General features: G+C 39.0%; 1 protein-coding gene across 1 annotated transcript in view; it reads left to right on the top strand.

Moving 5' to 3' along the window:
- The window catches only part of CNTNAP4 (contactin associated protein family member 4), a 285401-nt gene that overhangs the window by 157041 nt on the left and 108072 nt on the right, over positions 1-20288 (top strand). The window contains exons 5-7 of the mRNA XM_005894297.2: positions 16941-17144; positions 17703-17887; positions 18672-18815. Coding sequence (XP_005894359.1) covers positions 16941-17144; positions 17703-17887; positions 18672-18815 — 533 coding nt within the window. The remainder of the gene's footprint in view (positions 1-16940; positions 17145-17702; positions 17888-18671; positions 18816-20288) is intronic.

Genomic DNA, 20288 nt, shown 5'->3' with positions numbered 1-20288 from the left:
TGTTGCTTCCTGACCTGCATACAGGTTTCTCAAGAGGCAGGTCAGGTGGTCTGGTATTCCCATCTCTTGAAGAATTTTCCACATTTTATTGTGATCCACACAATCAAAGGCTTTGGCATAGTCAATAAAGCAGAAATAGATGTTTTTCTGGAACTCTCTTCCTTTTTCGATGATCCAGCGGATGTTGGGAATTTGATATTTGGGTCCTCTGCCTTTTCTAAAACCAGCTTGAACGTCTGTAAGTTCATGATTCACATATTGCTGAAGCCTGGCTTGGAGAATTTTAAGCATCACTTTACTAGCGTGTGAGATGAGTGCAATTGTGCGGTAGTTTGAGCATTCTTTGTTATTATCTTTCTTTGGGATTGGAATGAAAACTGACCTTTTCCAGTCCTGTGGCCACTGCTGAGTTTTCCAAATTCACTGGCACATTGAGTGCAGCACTTTCACAGCATCATCTTTTAGGATTTGAAATAGCTCAACTGGAATTCCATCACCTCCACTAGCTTTGTTCATAGTGATGCTTTCTAAGGCCCACTTGACTTCACATTCCAGGATGTCTGGCTCTAGGTGAGTGATCACACCATCGTGATTATCTGGGTCGTGAAGATCTTTTTTGAACAGTTCTTCTGTGTATTCTTGCCACAAATACAGAATTTCTTGCCACAAATACAGAATTTGTATTCTTGCCACAAATTCTTAATATCTTCAGCTTCTGTTAGGTCCATACCATTTCTGTCCTTTATTGAGCCCATCTTTGCATGGAATGTTCCTTTGGTATCTCTGATTTTCTTGAAGAGATCTCTAGTCTTTCCCATTCTATTCTTTTCCTCTATTTCTTTGCATTGATCTCTGAGGAAGGCTTTCTTATCTCTCCTTGCTATTCTTTGGAACTCTGCATTCAAATGGGTATATCTTTCCTTTTCTCCTTCGCTTTTCACTTCCCTTCTTTTCACAGCTATTTGTAAGGCCTCCTCAGACAGCCATTTTGCTTTTTTGCATTTCTTTTTCTTGGAGATGGTTTTGATCCCTGTCTCCTTTACAGTGTCACAAAGCTCCATCCATAGTTCATCAGGGACTCTTGTCCATCAGATCTAGTCCCTTAAATCTATTTTTCACTAAGGGATTTGATTTAGGTTGTACCTGAATGGTCTAGTGGTTTTCCCTACTTTCTTCAATTTCAGTCTGAATTTGGCAATAAGGAGTTAATGATCTGGGCCACACTCAGCTCCCGGTCTTTTTTTTTTTTTTTTGCTGACTGTATAGAGCTTCTCCATCTTTGGCTGCAAAGAATATAATCAATCTGATTTTGGTGTTGACCACTGGAGAGTTAATATGAGTCAGATGCTATTTTTTATAATCTTAATGACACAGTGAAGTCAGTACTTGTATACTACCATTGTATGGTCTGCTAAATGACCCCTGTGACTTGCTCCGGGTTGCCTGGCACAGAAATATCTGTGATCACTAGTGTTCCCTGCCCTCAATAGGACGAGCTATAGGTCAGCAGAAGAATCCAGCTTAGGATTTTGTCTTCAAGTCTCCTGAGTAGCCCAGATCAGACTGGATTTTCCCCAGATATGCAAGCCCATTTTTCTGCAATCGTTACAACGAAAAAAAAAAAAAAAAAAGGAAAAGTGTTAAGGGTGCAGTATGAGCAGGGTAGGGTCTCTCCCCGAGCACAGACTCTGGACACCTGTCCATGTTGGCAGTGAAGTGGGCCTCCTGGGGGCTTGCAGAAGGCCTGGAGCATTGCATCTGCCTGCCGGCTCATGTGTTCCCATTGCCTGCACCATGTTACCATGACTTTGGCGGGGAGTGTGATTACCTGAGCAACTCACTCAAGAATATTGTGTACTACAGTGCTTCAAAAGTCTCCTGACATGGGGAAAAGTGGACTCACAGAAATTAAGGACTTTGGAATTGCACAGCCTGTGTTAGATCTAGGATCTGAAATCAGATCCGTCACCTTCCAAAACTAGTACTCTTGATGAATCAAACTTGTGTTCATCCTTTAAATATCTATTAACACTGGCAAAAAAAGAAATCTACTTTTTTTAGTGCAGTAGGGTGTAGGGAGGAATTTAAATTAATATACATTTCCTTAAAGATGAGAAAGTGTGATGTCATGAAAATTACACAAACCCAAAGCAAAATATGGTACCATTAGTATAAGGTGTTAGGAATGAAGTGATTGATAGACTAAGGTTAGTATGAGAAAGTTTATGGTAGTAGGTTTTGAAACTAAGGTGCAGATATTTTTGCATGGGAGGCTGTGAAAATGGTCTAAATAGGAGAAAGGGTGTGCTCAGTCAAGCCTGGGAATGAGGATCAGTCTATATGCTTGGAGGATCAGTTTGCATTTGAGAATGGTGATTCAGACTGAAATATGGGTGCAGGGTGGAGGGCTATATGAGGGCAGATTAAAGGCAGCAGCTCAGTTGGAAGGTTTCTTGAATTCCTTTGTGCAAGTGACAGCTGGAGTCTCAGACTAGAGGACCAGCAATATGGAAAGCGAGTTCTCCTGAATTGAATCAAATTCACAATATGATGAGACTACTGTTGAATCTTTACCATCTAAGCCACCAGGGAGGCCCCGGTGAGTCTGCCTGCAATGCAGGAGACCCAGGTTCAATCCCTGAGTTGGGAAGATCCCCTGGAGAAGGGAATGGAAACTCCACTCCAAATTCTTGCCTGGAGAATTCCATGGACAGAGGATCCTGGTCGACTACAGCCTATGGAGTTGGATAGGACCGAGTGACAACACTTTCTCTTTCACTATCGCATCAAGAGAATTCGGTGATTTTATGTGAGTAGCCACTGAGTTATCATCAAATTTGAGCGACTGTCTGGAAGGTGATACCATTTACTGGGAGGAGGCACTGGAGAACAAATAAGTTCTGGAAGGGAGCAGGAGAAAGAATTAATTCCACTATTGAAGCAACAGTTAGAACTGGACATGGAACAACAGACTGGTTCCAAATAGGAAAAGGAGTACGTCAAGGCCGTTTTTGTCACCCTGTTTATTTAACTTATATGCAGAGTACATCATGAGAAATGCTGGGCTGGAAGAAGCACAAGATGGAATCAAGATTTCCAGGAGAAATATCAATAACCTCAGATACACAGATGACACCACCCTTATGGCAGAAAGTGAAGAGGAACTAAAAAGCCTCTTGATGAAAGTGAAAGTGGAGAGTGAAAAAGTTGGCTTAAAGCTCAGCATTCAGAAAACAAAGATCATGGCATCCGGTCCCATCACTTCATGGGAAATAGATGGGAAATAGAAACAGTGTCAGACTTTATATTTCTGGGCTCCAAAATCACTGCAGATGGTGACTGCAGCCATGAAATTAAAAGACGCTTCCTCCTTGAAAGGAAAGTTATGACCGACCTAGATAGCATATTCAAAAGCAGAGACATTACTTTGCCCACAAAGGTTCGTCTAGTCAAGGCTATGGTTTTTCCTGTGGTCATGTATGGATGTGAGAGTTGGACTGTGAAGAAAGCTGAGCACCGAAGAATTGATGCTTTTGAACTGTGGTGTTGGAGAAGACTCTTGAGAGTCCCTTGGACTGCAAGGAGATCCAAGCAGTCCATCCTAAAGGAGATCAGCCCTGGGATTTCTTTGGAAGGAATGATGCTAAAGCTGAAACTCCAGTACTTTGGCCACCTCATGAGAAGTGTTGACTCACTGGAAAAGACTCTGATGCTGGGCGGGATTGGGGGCAGGAGGAGAAGGAGACGACAGAGGAGGAGATGGCTGGATGGCATCACTGACTCGATGGACGTGAGTCTGAGTGAACTCCGGGAGTTGGTGATGGACAGGGAGGCCTGGTGTGCTGTGATTCATGGGGTTGCAAAGAGTCGGACACGACTGAGCGACTGATCTGATCTGATTGACTCAGTGAGTTTGAGCGACAAAAATACGGAAGATAGGAACTCCATAGCTTCTGGGTTGGAGACACAGAATTGAAACCTATACAATATCATTAGTTATTAAGTCATAATCTTTCTACTTACTGTCGATAATAAAAGTATAAAGTTTAAAGCTATGTTTGTACAACTGCTCATGTCTTTGAAAGACAGAAATGCTTTTCTCTCATAATTAAAACAGGTCTTTCATACTGTTTTTCAGGTAGTGTGCATTTTTTGCCAAAATTTAACGTCACCCCCTCCCCATTGTGCCTAATGTGTGTTGGCTAGAGTTATACATGCAAGCTGTCCCTGTGAATATTGCTGGGAAAGTGGCTGTTGTGAGACCCACACATGGTTTTATTACCCTCTCTCCCAATGAGTTAGAGCAGTAACTTGTTATGAAGGAGCACCAAGTGAATGGAAAATCCATATCAAAGAGCATGTTCTCCTTTTATGTCGGTAAACCTGAAGTTGTTTCCTGAGTAATGAGAGAAGCAGAAGCTAGATTTTATGGGTTCAAAGGGAAAGTATACATTTCAGATGTCTTGGCCGTAGCCACTGCAAACATGTTTATAGATCTGGACAAGAGGTTTTGGGAAGGAAATAACTTGTGGAAGAAAGAAAAAGACAGTGTTTGATGGTGAAGAAATACTGCTCTATGCAGTGTGTCCCAAAGAATAAACAATGGTAAACAAAAGGCAAGAAAAGAAAATAACCGGGTTCAAGCGAGTGCGTCTGAGGAGTCCTTCGGAATGGCAATTAAGCCGCAGGAGATAATGTTTAATTGTGGGTAAACTGCTGAAGCAGTTGCCCTGAGAGTAAATTCTTGGTTTTTTTCTCTAGTTCTTATGTGAACACTCTCATTTTGTAATCCGTGGTCTCTACTTACTCGTCCTCAGCAGAAGAACATCCAACTGCCCAGCCATAGCGAAAATAATTAGTGTCTTTGAACTGCTGTGGTTTCATGATTTTTCTAGTCTTAGGATCTTTAAATGATACATAAGGCCATCACACACATCCAGCCTTTATTCCCCTACCTAGATAATTCTTTAACTTGTGGTCTTTTCTCAGTGTGGAAATCACACTTTCTGACAGTTTCTCTAGTACTTCCTGTTTAGGTCAGAAGGTATGTTCTGCCCCCAGTCACATCAGGCACATTCTATGATGTTGAAACTAGATAGTCTTCTGGATAGATGAATGAATGAATTGCAGCAGGTCTGGGGAACCTCAGGAAGGCTGTCCCCATCATCCAGGTGGCACACCCAGCCTGTTAGAGATCAGGCATAGGGCCCTGGGCAAGGAGTGAGTGAGAGGCCTGGCAGAGAAGAAATGTACAGAAGTGTCAGTCTTGTATGCTTATGTGCTTAACGGCAGACCATGTAAGAGAAAAGTATGGATTCTATTTAATAGATGGAAATAAGTCAGATAGTGCAAAACACATTAACTTAAAAAAATAAGAGTGTGCATTTTGTAATGTAAAAAATACTGAAAGTTAGAACTTTCAGAACTACAGATGTGAGTTAGAACTACTCACATCTGTAGATTTCTGCTTAGAAAATATATTAACAGGAAACGTAATAAAGTGGCATGAGAGGTGCAAGTGTTTATGTGGGTGAAAAACTCTGAGAGAAAACTAGGTAATTGACTCTGTCTACTCAGGGTGCAGCTCTCTCACACCACTTGTTGGGTTAGCGGGGAAAGGAAAAGCAGGAAATGTGTTATATTTACCTAAAGTATAGTTGTGATTGAATCCAATATCTAATTATTAAGCAACTCCAACAGATGCCCTGGAAAAGGGAATGGCTACCCACTCCAGTATCCTTGCCTGGGGAATTCCACAGACAGAAGAGCCTGGTGGGTTACAGCCCATGGGGTCGCAAAGTGTTAGATATGACTGAGCACCTAATGCTAACAACGTGTTAACTGCTGAAATCTTGACAAGATGCATTAAATACAATCCTTGCTCTCAGATTGTTTATCAGCTAATACTGCAGCTAAGGGATCCTATTTTATGTCAGAGTTTAAAAAGAGGATAGATTCTTATTGGCCTAAAATCAAAGTAGATAAATTCTAATTCTTTGCAGAGTTTATAGTCTTAAGATTTTAATTTGATGATAGGTGAAGTTATATTAAAATTAAAATAAGGTTAGCTATTAAAATTCAAGGAAATAAGGACACTGTGAAAACCCATCAGGATTATGTCAAAAGCACACAGAGCCAACTGAAGAGGCTCTCACTGATCAAAGATGCAAATATTTTAGCATCTGTAAAGTTGGTAACTGCAGTTCTGAAACATATTAACTATATTTAAAAGAATGGATTCATGATAATTCTAAAAGAGAAAACTCTCGTTGGTCACCTAGGAGAGCTATTAAGGAATTGACTCATTATTTTGAAAACTAATAAATGTGGAGAAAACATCAAGCATTTATCCTGGTTTTCCTATGTAATCTGTACCTCAAGGCGATCACATAGAAGATTAGAAGGGCTTTCTGTTTTAAGTTATATTTATATAAATAAAGAAGAAATAGTAGAATCAGTATATGCCCATTTTGCAATCCTAAATAAATTAATGGACCAAGTTAATAATTATATAACATTCACATTATAATATATCCACAATATAATACAATCCACCATATATTATAATATCCAAATTTATTATACTCAAGCAGTAGCAGTTGATGAAAAGGGAAATATCTCTGAGATGAACATATAACATTTCCAAAGTGTTGTTATTAAAATGATAATAATAGCATGCATGTGTTCACAAAAAGAGAGAGATTTCCTTTTAGGTACCAGTCATAAGAGAGAGCTTTTATTGGACTATCTTGCTGCCCACAACAATTATTGTTGCTGGATAAAATATATATTTTAAAAGCTGCTTCAGGGCTTTGAAGTTCAACTCAAAACAGGCAGAAACTTGAAAAGGACTTGATTTTTGAAAGATGGAAAACAAATTCCAGGAGATCCACGTGTAACTGACTTCCTCTTAGGAACATCATTATACTCAAGAAGAAGGGAGCCAAATTTTGCTAGGAGAGAGAGGACAAAGTTCAAAGTTGCCACAGTGGTTAGAACTTTAGGGTGGAATACCGAAAAGCAAGGTGTCAGAAGGGGAGCCCTGACTTCTGCGTCCACAGTCCCCTTAAAGCCTTGCCCGATCCCTGACTTGCACGTGCCCACGATGCACTGGGCAAAAGCAGGAGCCAGGAGATGAAAATCCTGGGGACTTCATTCAGCACCTGCCTAGTTCTGGGAAGGGCACCTTTGGATTCAAGTCCTGCCATCTTAGACTTGCTAAGCACTTTGGGCTTCTAACTGAAAACCCAGAAAGGCATTGCTTTAGGAATAAACACCGTAACCGATGGCCAACTGTTATGTCCTGGGACTAAAGACAAATCCAAAATAGACCTGTCCCAGAAAAATCTGGAAGCAAGCTTTCACAGAGTCAAGGTGATCTGCCAGTAATTCAGCTCCCTGTGGAGCTGAATTTTCCCTGTAGTTCCTTCCACGCCATCCATCTCTCGCCAGACTCCCCGCCTTCCCAGCCCTTCCTACCCACTCCTCCCCTCCCCACATCCTCCTGACCCTGGACCTTCTCATAGCGGTCATCTATTCATCTTAAATATCACTTCCTCAGAGATGTCATCCCTAATCAGCAACCTAATTTGAATCTTTCTACTCAAAACTCTCATATAACCCTGTCCTTTTCCTTCAAGTTCCACTTACCATTTGTAAAAGCATCTGTTCACATGGGGATGAGTCTCATGATGTCTTTCTTTTCCTTATGGTTTGAGGATCCGTGAGGCCAGAAGCCTGTATGTTCACTGTTACACAGGCTTCTGCTATAGAACTTAGCACAGTACATGTTCAGCAATTATTTGTTAAGTAGATGCATTAAGAAAAATGTCTGATTCGCTATGATATAAACCAAAAAAGTGAATGAATATGTAAATATCCAAGTTTATTATATTCAAGCAGTGGCAGTTGATGAAAAGGGAAAAATCTCTGAGATGAACATATGATGTTTCCAAAGTTGTTATTAAAATGATAATAATAGCATGCCTGTGTGCTCAGTCACGTCTGACTCTTTGTGACCCCGTGGATAGTAGTCTGCCAGGTTCCTCTGTCCATGGAATTTTCCAGGCAAGAATACTGGAGTGGGTTACCATTTCCTCCTCCAGAGGGTCTTCCTGACCCAGGGACTGAGCCCGTGTCTCCTGCATCTCCTGCATAGGCAGGTGCCTTCTTTACCACTGAGCCACTAAATAGCATACTCAGTAATAAATGTCAAGGCATTTTGATGTTTCCACTGGATGCCAAGATCTTCTTTGGTGTAGCATGAAAGGTTGGAATTATTCTTCACATGTTCCAAATGGGGAAACTGAGAATCTGTGAGATCATAAAAATTAAAATATTAGAAACAGAAATCCAGCTTACATCCTCCCATGACACACTCCAGTGTCCTTGATGAAGTAGATGTTACCTATTTCAAGTCTATTCAAAATGTTAATTTAGATTGACATATAAATGGCCATGATGACGTTTACTCCCATGACCCCCTGGAGTGTTATCACTGACCTTAATCATTTAAAACCATGATAGTCAAGTCACCTTTTCCCTGTCTGCCTTCTTCCTTTTTGTTGTATTACTTTTAGTTGTTTTAAACCCAAGTCCCTTAAATCATTCTGTGTTCTTTTATGCTACCATGCAAAAATAGAACAGCTCATTTCCTGTTGATTTCTAGAGTGCTTCGTCTGTCCTCTACATCTCTTTAAAGCCTAGTTCTGTAGTGCAGACGCAAGTGCCTCTACGTCATGCTGTAGCTTTAACATTTCACTATATAATAGTTTAACGGTGACTCAGTCTGATTAATGTGTTTTATTTATAAAGAGAAACTGGACCTCTGTTTAGTGATTCATAGGTAGTAATTTTTAAATAGAGAGGCAGTATTCAGTGTTTAGGGCTGAATTCAATTTCGCCAAGAAGAGTTTGGTCCGTCTCTGTTTCCACCAGCAGTAACTCTCTTTTTCTATTTGTGTTTTTTGGGTGATTCCCTAACAATTATTAGAAGACTGTCTTGTCTTTTTCAAGAATTCTTCCAGGACCATCAATACAGTCAATTTCCTATTTTTAATGACTTGTTTTCCAGTTCATGCATTTCCTATTTCATTTTTTCTGATTTAAGTTTCTTAGTCAGCTGATCTCATCAATAATAATATGATTCAATAATAATATGGTTTAACTCACAGAATCTGTTGCTCCCTGAAACGTCTTTCAGGGACAAGTCGCTACCACCTCCACAACTTTCTGCAAGTACCGCCTATGATATTAATAAACAAAACAATTTTGATTTCCACGGTACAATTCCATATGCAATGAGGTTGTTCACTTTCAGAGAACAGGTTTCTATAAACTACTTGTTCTTCTTGTCAGATAACCCTCATGCTTTCGGCCTCAGGCTCACTCAGGAACCTGTCTGTCAGGGTTGTCTTTCAGAGGTTCTATTAATGAATTAGTGGACGTCAGGCAGAGCTCGGGATGTTTGTTGAGTATTTGTGGAGGCCACAAGAGGTTCTCCTTAGTTGACTCTAACATGGGGGACCATGGCACGCCTTTGAGAAATCAAGCCCTTGGATGTGTTTTTCTCTGATAAGGTGGGGAAAACATTGCTTTTGCAAGTGGCAACCCCTAACAATTGGAGAAGCCTCCAGCTTCTAGAGCAGGGGCAGGGTGCAAGGGTGAGGAAAGGGGACTGGGTCAGGTGGGAGATATCACTGTGAGGAGTGTGCCTGCGTGTAAAATATGCAGAGGGAGGAAACCAGTTTGCTGCTCACGGAGGTGAAGCATTTCTGCATCCTTCTCTGAGGCTGAGGTTCGGCTCCCCCTTCACATGTGAGAAATCATTTCGGACCCAGCTCTACTGCAGAAGTGAAGCCTGAACAATCACCACTCAGGGACGGGTGTCCTCCCCGTTAGACTGTAAGCTCTGGGGGAACTGTGCTTGGTTTTATGCATCACTGTGCCTTCCACTGTGTTCGTAGAAAGGTCTCCGTAAACATGAGCTGCAGAAGGAGCACAGAATACCTTTCAGCAATTCCACTTCTGACACAACTCCCTGAAAGAAATTTAAATATTTTCTCTGAGGAAACTTTGTATTCAGTGGGAAGTTGTATTTCTGAATCACGCAAATCAAGCAGGCCATACCTCTTTCCCAGGGTCACAGGGAGAATTGATACGAGAGCAGGGCTTGCAATCTTTGTGAGTCTCTTCTTTCCTTGATTCCTGCTCTGAGAAGAATTGAGATGGAGGTATTCACTGAGGAGGGTTCAGGTCACTGACAATTGCCGTGGTGAGTCAGCTCAGGCATTTGCTGACAGACAGAGAAAAAGCCACAGAACCCGCAGATGGCTCAAGCTCATTCTTGCTGCATAACCCAGCAATGACATTGGAAATTGAGCATTTCTTGTGCACTTCAGAAATTCATTATTTTTTAAAGAGTCCACTTAAAAAAAAACAAACACATGAAATGTATTTATTAAACTATTGTTGGCATATCTCTTTCCCCGCCCAGTATTCTGATAATAAATAATAGCATTAGCGTTAGTAATTGTTTACATTTATTGAAGCCTAATTATATGCCAACAACTTCCAAAATTATATAGATATGCATTCATACAACAGTCCTATGAAGAATATTCTATTATTAACACAATATGTAAGTCACCTATATTTCAGCTTCAAAAAAGAATATACTCTTATTATTCCAACATTACAGTTGAAGGAATAGGGCCAAAGAGAGACAGTAACTTGCTGTGATGGAATAATGCCCTATAATCGTAAACATGTTACCATACATGACAAAGGTACTTTATAGTTGTGATTAAGTTAAGGATCTTGAGTTGGGGAGATTATCCTGAATTATCCAGGTGGACCCAATGTAATCACAGGAGTCCTTGTAAAACAGAGGTGACAGGATCAGTTAGAAAAGGAGATGTGACTGTGAATGCAAACATGAGCGATGATGAGAAAAAGAAATTTGAAGTTGCTATGATGCTGGTTCTGTACATGAAGGAAGGGGCCATAAGTCAAGGAATGAAAGGGTTCCTAAAAGCTGGAAAAGGCAAGCAAAGTGACTGTCTTCTAGAGACATCAGAGGGAAAGAAGTCCCTGCCAACCCTGATTTTCAGTTCAATTCAGTTCAGTTCAGTTGCAACCCCATGAATCGCAGCATGCCAGGCCTCTCTGTGCATCACCAACTCCCCGGAGTTCACTCAGACTCATGTCCATCGAGTCAGTGATGCCATCCAGCCATCTCATCCTCTGTCGTCCCCTTCTCCTCTTGCCCTCAATCCCTCCCAGCATCAGTCTTTTCCAATGAGTCAACTCTTCGCATGAGGTGGCCAAAGTACTGGAGTTTCAGCTTCAGCATCAGTCCTTCCAAAGAACACCCAGGACTGATCTCCTTTAGGATGGACTGGTTGGATCTCCTTGCAGTCCAAGGGACTCTCAAGAGTCTTCTCCAACACCACAGTTCAAAAGCATCAATTCTTCGGCACTCAGCTTTCTTCACAGTCCAACTCTCACATCCATACATGACCAGTGGAAAAACCATAGCCTTGACTAGACGGACTTCTGTTGGCAAAGTAATGACTTCTGAATTCCAAAGCTGTTAGATAACAAATTTGTGTTTTCTTTTTATGGAACAAAGTGTGTTCCAGCAATGATAGAAAACTCATACAGTTGCCTAAGGTAGAGTGCAGACTGAAACCCTCACTGACTAGCTGTCTTAACTACCAGGCTAAGTATAATGTACTTATGAAAAATGGCTGAAAGGGCACAGACCAACAGGAGGTGAACATGTCAGAACAATTTGAAATTTATTTATAGAAAATTAGAGTTCATGTCCTCCCCATGGTGAGCCAGCATATAATAGAGTCACATTATTAATATTGATGATAATATAATCATTAAAAATATACCCTCAGTTATAGGTCAGTCTCTTTTGGAAACAGAAGTAAAAACATTTATGTGAAATATTAGCAAATCAAATCCAGCGATGCATAAGGCTAGCATATCATGCACGTTTAATTCAGGAATACAGATTTAACATTTGGTATTCCCAGGTGGTACAGTTGGTAAAGAATTCTACCAGTGCAGGAGATGCAAGAGACATGGGTTGGATCCTTGGGTGGAGAAGACCCCCTGGAGTAAGAAATGGCAACCCACTCCAGTTTTCTTGCCTGGAAAATTCCATGGACAGAGGAGTCTGGCAGGCTGCAGTGCATGAGTTCACAAAGAGTTGGACATGACTCAGCACACACACACACACACACACAGAGTCACACACAATTGAGTAATATGATTCACCATGTCAACAGAATAACGAATAAAAATCATGTCATCTGAATTGATATAGAATAAGTATTTGATGAAATCCAGTACCTAATTCATGATGAGAACTCTTTACCAACAAGGAAACAAAAGTAGCTACTTTAATCTGTTAGAAGCTATCTACAAAGAACTTATAGCAAGTATCCTACTTAATGGTGGATTATTTCAGATTGTCCCCTGAGATCAGGAGTGAGACAAGATGCTTACTATTATCATTTCTATTCAATATTCTGTTAGAGGTCAGTGCAATAAAGCAATGAAGTAAAAACCCATTTAAAAACATAACTTTAGTTAATTAATATACCGATGAACAAATTTGCAATTAGAGAAGCAGTTCTCTCTTACAATCAAGTAGCATGTCTCTTCCTACATCTTTGGACAGTAGACCATTTACTGTTACAAGTGTTGTTAACCGCCGACTTTCAGTTGTTCCTGTAATCCATTTTCTAATACCTCTGCTTTTCCTATTTATATATTCCATTGTGTACAAAAGCTTCTTTTCTCCAAAAAAATGTTTGACAAAAGATTGGAATGTGTTATTAAATGTAAATTTAAATGTTAATATTATTTTAGATATTAATTTAGTGCTTCCATTAAAACAAATAAGCATTGAGTTGGATTAATTTTATTAATGGTCCATACACCTGTCAGTTTCAACATGAAGAAATACTGTTATAAATCATCTGGACTTTTTATTTTGTGAGAATGTGTTTGCCTTGCCAGTGCTCTTTTTTAAAAGAAAATTTATTGTAGTATAGCTGATTTACCATGCTGTGTTAGTTTCAGGTGTACAGAAAAGGGAATCAGTTATACATGTATATGCATATATATTTCATATTCTTTCCCATTTAGATTATTATGGAATATTAAGTAAACTTCCTGTGCTATACAGTAGGTCCTTATGAGTTACTTGTTTTATATACAGTAATGTGTATATGTTAATCCCAACCTAATTTATCACGTCCCCTCGTTTTTTCCTTTGGTAACAATAAATTTTATTTTGAGATCTATTTCTATTTTGTAAATAAATTGATTTGTATCATTTTTATTAGATTTCACATATAAGGGATATCATATGATATTTGTCTTTCTATTTCTGACTTACTTCACTTAGTATGATAATCTCTAGGTCTATCCACATTGCTGCAGATGGCATTATTGAATTCTCTTTCTATGGCTGAGTGATACTCCATCACATGTGTGCCGAGTCTTCTCTGTCCTCTCCTCTGGTGACGGTCATTTAGGTTGCTTCCATGTCCTGGCTGTTGTGAGCAGTGCTGCAATTGGGGCGCGTGTATTGTTTTGAATTATAGCTTTCTCTGGATATATACCCAGGGATGGGGTTGCTGGGTCAGATGGTAGTTCTGTATCAATCCAAGTAGAGCATAAAGGTATATCAAAGGTGCATTTGATTTATTAGAGAAGGCATCCAAAGAAAATTCGAGAGACTAAGTGTATATAGGAACCTAAGAACGTTGGATTGCTGTCACTAGGTTAACTACACGAATGGTTAAAATGCCCAACAGGGCAATAAAACCAAAATATTTGGGGATATATTTTCTGCCAGAATCGAAGTTATTTACATCTCTACTGGGGGAAAAAAAAACTATAAATTAATGTGTAACTTAGAGTCTGGCCCTAATCAGTAATAAATAGTAAAACTAGACATTTGTGAATTCACGTAAAATTAAGTAATCCTTAGACAGGACTCTTTTAAAAAGCTCCAGCATGACATTGAGAGGACATGAAGTTATTCCTTTGATTTATTTTCCAGTTTTTCCAGTTTTCTTGGTAGTGGTAACATCGCTTTCCAAAGAGACATCTCTCTTCCATCAGCATCCTTGGAGAAAATTTAGATTCTCCCTCTCTCTCCCTCTGTCTCTCAAAAGATTATTTTTTTCAGATAGTCCCAGATTTTTATACCATTAACTGTCTTTAATCATAGCACAGCATTTTATGAGTATTATTTAAAATCATATGCTTTTAATATGTCAGATAAATTCTGTAAATAGCTTTTATAAATGAGCTTTCTATCTAAAGTAATACTGTTTGGAACCATCCTGAATTTCTTGTTTTATGAGAATCCTCATATATATATTGCATGGATGTGATGTGAAGTTTCCCTGTACTGACATTGTACTCACACTCTGAATTGTTTTTAGATTTTTTTTCCTGAAGGGTATTGTTCACATGGATGTGAGATCTGTGATGTGATTGTAATGAGTTTGTTGAACCCTATACTTAGCTACCTCCTGCTTTTCAGGCCCCCTTTTTAAGGGCAGCCACCTCCCTCCAAGTTCTCCTTCTGAGAGCTGAATTACTGACTGCCCCTGGGGTTTCTCAGCAACCTCAGAGCTTCCTTTCAGGACAGTGGAGGAAAGACTGTGTTGGGAGAATGTCTAGCCATCTTAAAATTAAACATAATAGAACTAATTCTATTTTATGGGGACAAGTTTAGGAGTTGAAGTCTGGCAAGAGTAAGAAGATTATTGATTACCCTCTGCTTTAGCCTCAGGTTTCTAGACCTCAGAACTGAGCTTCCCCAACTACCTTAACTAAAGTGACCCCAGGCTTCTTTTAATCTTGATCAGAACGCCTCTGACAGTCTGTAATGGTTTATGAATTTACTCTTTTACATGCCACTTGTCTGTCTTCACTGAATATAAGTTCCTTGAGGACAAGGACCATATTGGTGTTGGTCCATCTTTTTATCGCAGCATCCATCACAGGGCCTCAAATTAGATGGCCTAAATACATGTTTATTTAGTGAATGGGTCCAATTACATAGTGTGATACCTGTGAATTAAGAACATAATAGGTCAGAGCAAGAGAAAATGGCAAGTAGCTTCCATTTAAGAGATGAAACAGTATACCACTGCCTTAGGCATCAGTAGTCTAATATGTTTCTCACTATCCCATATTGCTGATGGACATATTCCTGGCACAAAGCTTTTGGTGCAATGAAAGGCTAATATGACCATTATAATGTAATAGCTATAGTGAAGAAGAGAGGAAAAAAGAAATAGAAGGCTGAAGTATCCCAGGCTAGTCCCTCATTGGGGAAAAAAAATATCTCTTGGTAGCTAATTCCAAAGATAGACTTTATCTGAAATAAAATCATTATAATGATGGTTGCCTTTAAGCGATGCATTAACTCAGAGATAACTGCATTGCTCCAAATGTGTCAGCATTTAAGGCCTGTCTTATTGGAATTTTTCTTAATTTATTGTAATCTAATAATCATAGAACACATTATTTGTATTTGACACAGAGTTATGTTTGTGTCATGCACATTCATTCAGCTATGTAACAAGGAATAATTGTTCGGTTAACATTATTCTTTCTACAGAATGCAATGTTTATTCATGTGCACTTGGTGAATGAATTCTTTATAAGCACATTAACAAGATGTGGAAAAATCAAACCTCTGAATTTCCAAAAGATAGCTGCATAAAATAGTTGAAAAAAATTTTGGGTGGTGGTGAATATAAATGGTTCACATTAAATATGATGGATAATCTGAATGAGATGCATATTTGAGCATACAAGTTGATGTAATAATTTTGTGGTATGAAACAAGATGAGTAAACTGTAATGTCGTTCTGTTGACTGGGAGACGTCACCTAACCAGTTGAAAAATAGCTTCCTATTTTATTGGGCTTCCCTAACCTCTTCATTTATTACATAAATGCACTCTCAAGGGTAATTGCTTTTTTTAAAAAAAATCTTTGATTTGTGAAATGCAGGAAATGCTGCCAGGCTTTCTGAGTATTATCAGCTCTTTTTTCTGTCGCCTGTTCAGGGTGCAACTGATTTTGACAGATGTACTGTTATGTTACTGGTATAACATGACATCTTTTTTCAGATGAACTGAATAAAAGTGATCTTGACAATGAGTAGATAAGACACTGTCAGAAAGCTGAAAAAACCTGTCAATGTCACAGTTATGACACAAACACGGCAGAACAGCTCTTATAATGTCATTAAGTGAATATCTTTCCAACAACACCCTTGAGAAGATAGAAAATAGCATTGCTCTTAAATACTATTACTTAGCCACACACACAAAAAATATAACACAAAGGTCAGTTTAATATACATTTGAGGTGGCATTTGATGAGTCTGATGTATATGTATGTATTTATATGTGAATCTTTTTTATATGGCATGTATGAAAGAATTTTGAGATTTCAAAAGTAGGAAAAGATTTCTACTTTTTCAGAAGCTAAAAAACCATTTAACTCCAGCTTTTAAGAAAGTCATTGAAAATGTTGATCATGAAATATGCAAAGTGGTTTTAGCGGTATTAATTATAATCTTTTCCCTGATGTTTTTATGGGTTAAGAAACAGTCTTTAATAACGTAAGAGAAATTAGGCATACATTTCAAAATATATTTCTAGATCATGAATTTTGTAAATAGGTGGGTAAAATCTGAAATGGAATCAGTCCCAGGTATCAAGAAGGAATTAGACATTTGTGGTTTTATTTTCCATTATTATGATTGACTTGGAGCTGAACTATACATGGATGGGTATATGTTTAATCCTCTCATAGATGTGGTTTTTAAATACTTTAATGAAAAGCATATTTATCCTTAGAACGACTTTTGATATCTTTGTCTAGGATCAGAGGTGGTTGATCTTGATGGAAAAAGTTGCCTTCTCTACAGATTTGATCAAAAATCTTTGAGCCCGATAAAGGATGTAATTTCTTTGAAATTTAAAACCATGCAGAGTGATGGGATTCTACTCCACCGGGAAGGACAAAATGGAGATCACATCACGCTGGAATTAAGAAGAGGAAAACTCTTTTTGCTTATTAATTCAGGTAAAACTCTTTGGATAAAGTGCTTGAAAATCTGGTCATTTAGCTATCACCTTAGTAACTTTATGCTTTTATAACTTACCTTTTTTAATGATTAAGGTACCTTATTTCCACATTCAAGGGTTTATATGTGTGTATATATATATGCCAGTATTGCACTTTCATGTAATTTGCGAACTATTCAGGACCCTCATTTGACGTTTCTTACACAGTGCTGGTAGAACCACTTAGTTATTTTCAAACGTCTTGATGGAAGGGATGGGTCACTGAAAAATACTGAGGTAGTAAAAATAATAAGGTTGTAGCAAAGATAAATTTTTCATTGAAAATGAACCTGTGATGATGGGTAATACTAATAAAGAGAATTAACAGTGGAAGAAATGACAGCAAGGTTGAGAGGATATTGTATTCAAAGTTGAGGTAAATTCAGACTAGCGTTTTGGCTGGGGTGCATGGAAGGAGATTGCAGTTGTTATGAGAGACTCTGGTCCCCACGAAAGAATGCTTTTCTCTTTTTTTCAGCTGGGAATCATGGCTCTGTTCTCTTCTCTCCCCTCTAAGGTGACGCGAAGCCGCCCTCGGCTCGTGCCCCGGTCAGGCTCACCCTGGGCAGCCTGCTGGACGACCAGCACTGGCACTCCGTGCTCATCCAGCGCTTGGGCACACAGGTCAACTTCACGGTGGACGGGCACAGGCGTCGTTTCCGCGCCCAGGGCGAGTTCAGTTCCCTGCATCTCGATTATGAGGTGTGATGGTTACGTTTCAATTCATGCAGACTTCGTGAAGTCTAGGTGGTGAGGTCTAGGAAGGCAGTGCTCTAGAAGACCCACCTCCAGAGTCAGTCAAGGTCCTGAGGAAGTGTTCCTCTAGGTAGCCTCACTCAGGTAGTGAGTTTTGTGCCTATAGTACTGCGGCTTCATTTTTCTCCCTGCATGTTAATTTATCTTTATAAAGAAACATCATCTTTTTTTGCCTGCAGTGTGTATGCAGGAAATCTCCCTGAAGAGATCTCCTTACCACAAGTAAATATAGACTGTGTTGTATGATTTTGGAGGTGGTGGGGGCAAAAAGCACTCCTGAACAGTGCAGATTTAGAGAAAGAATGTAGCAACGAATAGGTTAACTGATTCATCAATACCCAATTCAAATGCACAAAAATCAATATATGCCAGAAATGTATATAAAATAAAATGTCATTATAATTGGTTACATTGTTAAAACCAGTCACTATGGAAATAAAGATGTATTTTTCTTCAACAACCAATAAATATTAAAATCAAGTTTGATTAGCAACTTGTAAGAATAATCAAGCTCTATTGTCAGTGAAAACTGAATGCATATAAACTTATTTTAAAACCTGCATCATAATTTTTTTGAAATCTCCATTTGAAATTAACAATATGGCAGTGTAGAGTACTGAAAAATTGGTCTATCTGTGATGACTACAGCTATAGTTGCTAATCGTAATTATTTAAGCAGATTATCAGAAAATCACTAAACAATATTATTGATGCCATTTTTCTTTCTAAGATCAGCTTTGGAGGGATTCCAGCACCTGGAAAACCAGTGTCATTCCCCCATAAACACTTTCATGGGTGTTTAGAAAATCTCTTTTACGATGGAGTGGATATCATTGATTTGGCCAAGCGGCAGGACCCACAGATGATCGTTATGGTAAGAGAGTCTTCATGTATACAAAAAAGGGAAAACTGTGTGGCTTTCCCCCACACACAAAAATGCTTCATTTTGAATTCCCACTTGACATGATATTTTAGACCTTACTCTTGTTCTTTAGAAAAAGAGTTCTCAGTTCTCAGCTTGGCAATATGCATGTACGGGATTAATTCTATGCAAAATATTTAAAATTCACAGGTCATGATTATTTTATTTTTATATGAAGTAAAGCAGGTTCTTTTCTTAGTACAACTGATCATTTTATTTTGTTGTGATATTATTGGTCCCAGGAGACTAATTTCTTTTCCTCTGTAATTTCCTTAATAAGATACTCCCTGACTTACTCTCCGAAGCAGAATACTGGTTTCCTGGAATCAGATAACATGCACGTGTATTAGAGAAGCGGTTGGAAAATTTGTATTTTGCCACGGTCATTCATAACTAATAAAAGAAGCTAATAGGCTTTTACAAGATTGCATCTGCCAAGAGCAGTGCTGGTCAGGCTGTTTGATGTTCTAATTCTATGGAAATGTGGTGGAATTTAAATACAGCTGTATTGGTCAGGGTGCAGTCAGAGAAGCACTCTGGGTTTAGGGACAAGGGGTCTGTTTTAGGACTTGGATCTTAACAGCTGGAGGCACTGGAAAGTGGAGGTCAGCGGTCTGGAAGAAGAGATGGAGCAGAGTGAAAGAGGCAGGACACGCTGGGATAGTCACCAGCCCCTCTGTCATCATCCTTCCCTGGACTTCATCACACGCAGACAGCCTTTTGGGGAAAGTGGCCAGCCTTTCACTTCTGACTCAGGTGTCTCGTCAGCTCCCTCTTTGGCTAACTTTTAACTGGACCCAGACAAGAAATGAGATTCTGGGGAACGTGCTTTCCAGCTTAACCCGCTTGCTGATAGAAAAGCAGACACATCCAACCATTTGAATACATTCCTTTAATTATTCAAAATTCAAAATATATAATAAAGCTCATGTTGTGTCAGCAAAACCCAGAGTACATCACAGAATTATTTATTGCTTATAAAATATTTTATTTTTAATTCTCTGTGTGAATTGATAGTGCTTATATGAGCACACCATCCAGCAAGATTTTTTAAATAGTTTTTTTTTTAATATAAAAAGGAAAAGGATTTAGATGGAAAATAAAACTATTGTAGAGAGATAGATGTGAGTGTTTCATTGCAAAATGAGTTTCCAGAAGCTGCTCATGTAGCTAACACCGGCTCTTCATTGCCAAGAGGATTTGCTGCTTGCAGAGTAGCTAGCAGACAGCTGTCCAAATGCAGCTGGTAAATGTTTCCATTTTTACCAGGTTTGCTAGTCTTATAATTGCCTTTACATTATGGGTCAGTATATTTCACTCTTCAGCTTTTGATGTTTCATTCACTGGGACAAGATATTTGTCTGCAGTGAAAGCTAGTTCACTTTTAACAGAATCACAATATAGCCAAATGTTTTTGTTTAACCT

This window comes from Bos mutus, chromosome 18 (assembly GCF_027580195.1).
Source record: "Bos mutus isolate GX-2022 chromosome 18, NWIPB_WYAK_1.1, whole genome shotgun sequence".
Classification (NCBI taxonomy): Eukaryota; Metazoa; Chordata; class Mammalia; order Artiodactyla; family Bovidae; genus Bos; species Bos mutus.
This window is presented reverse-complemented; position numbering and strand designations above follow the sequence as displayed.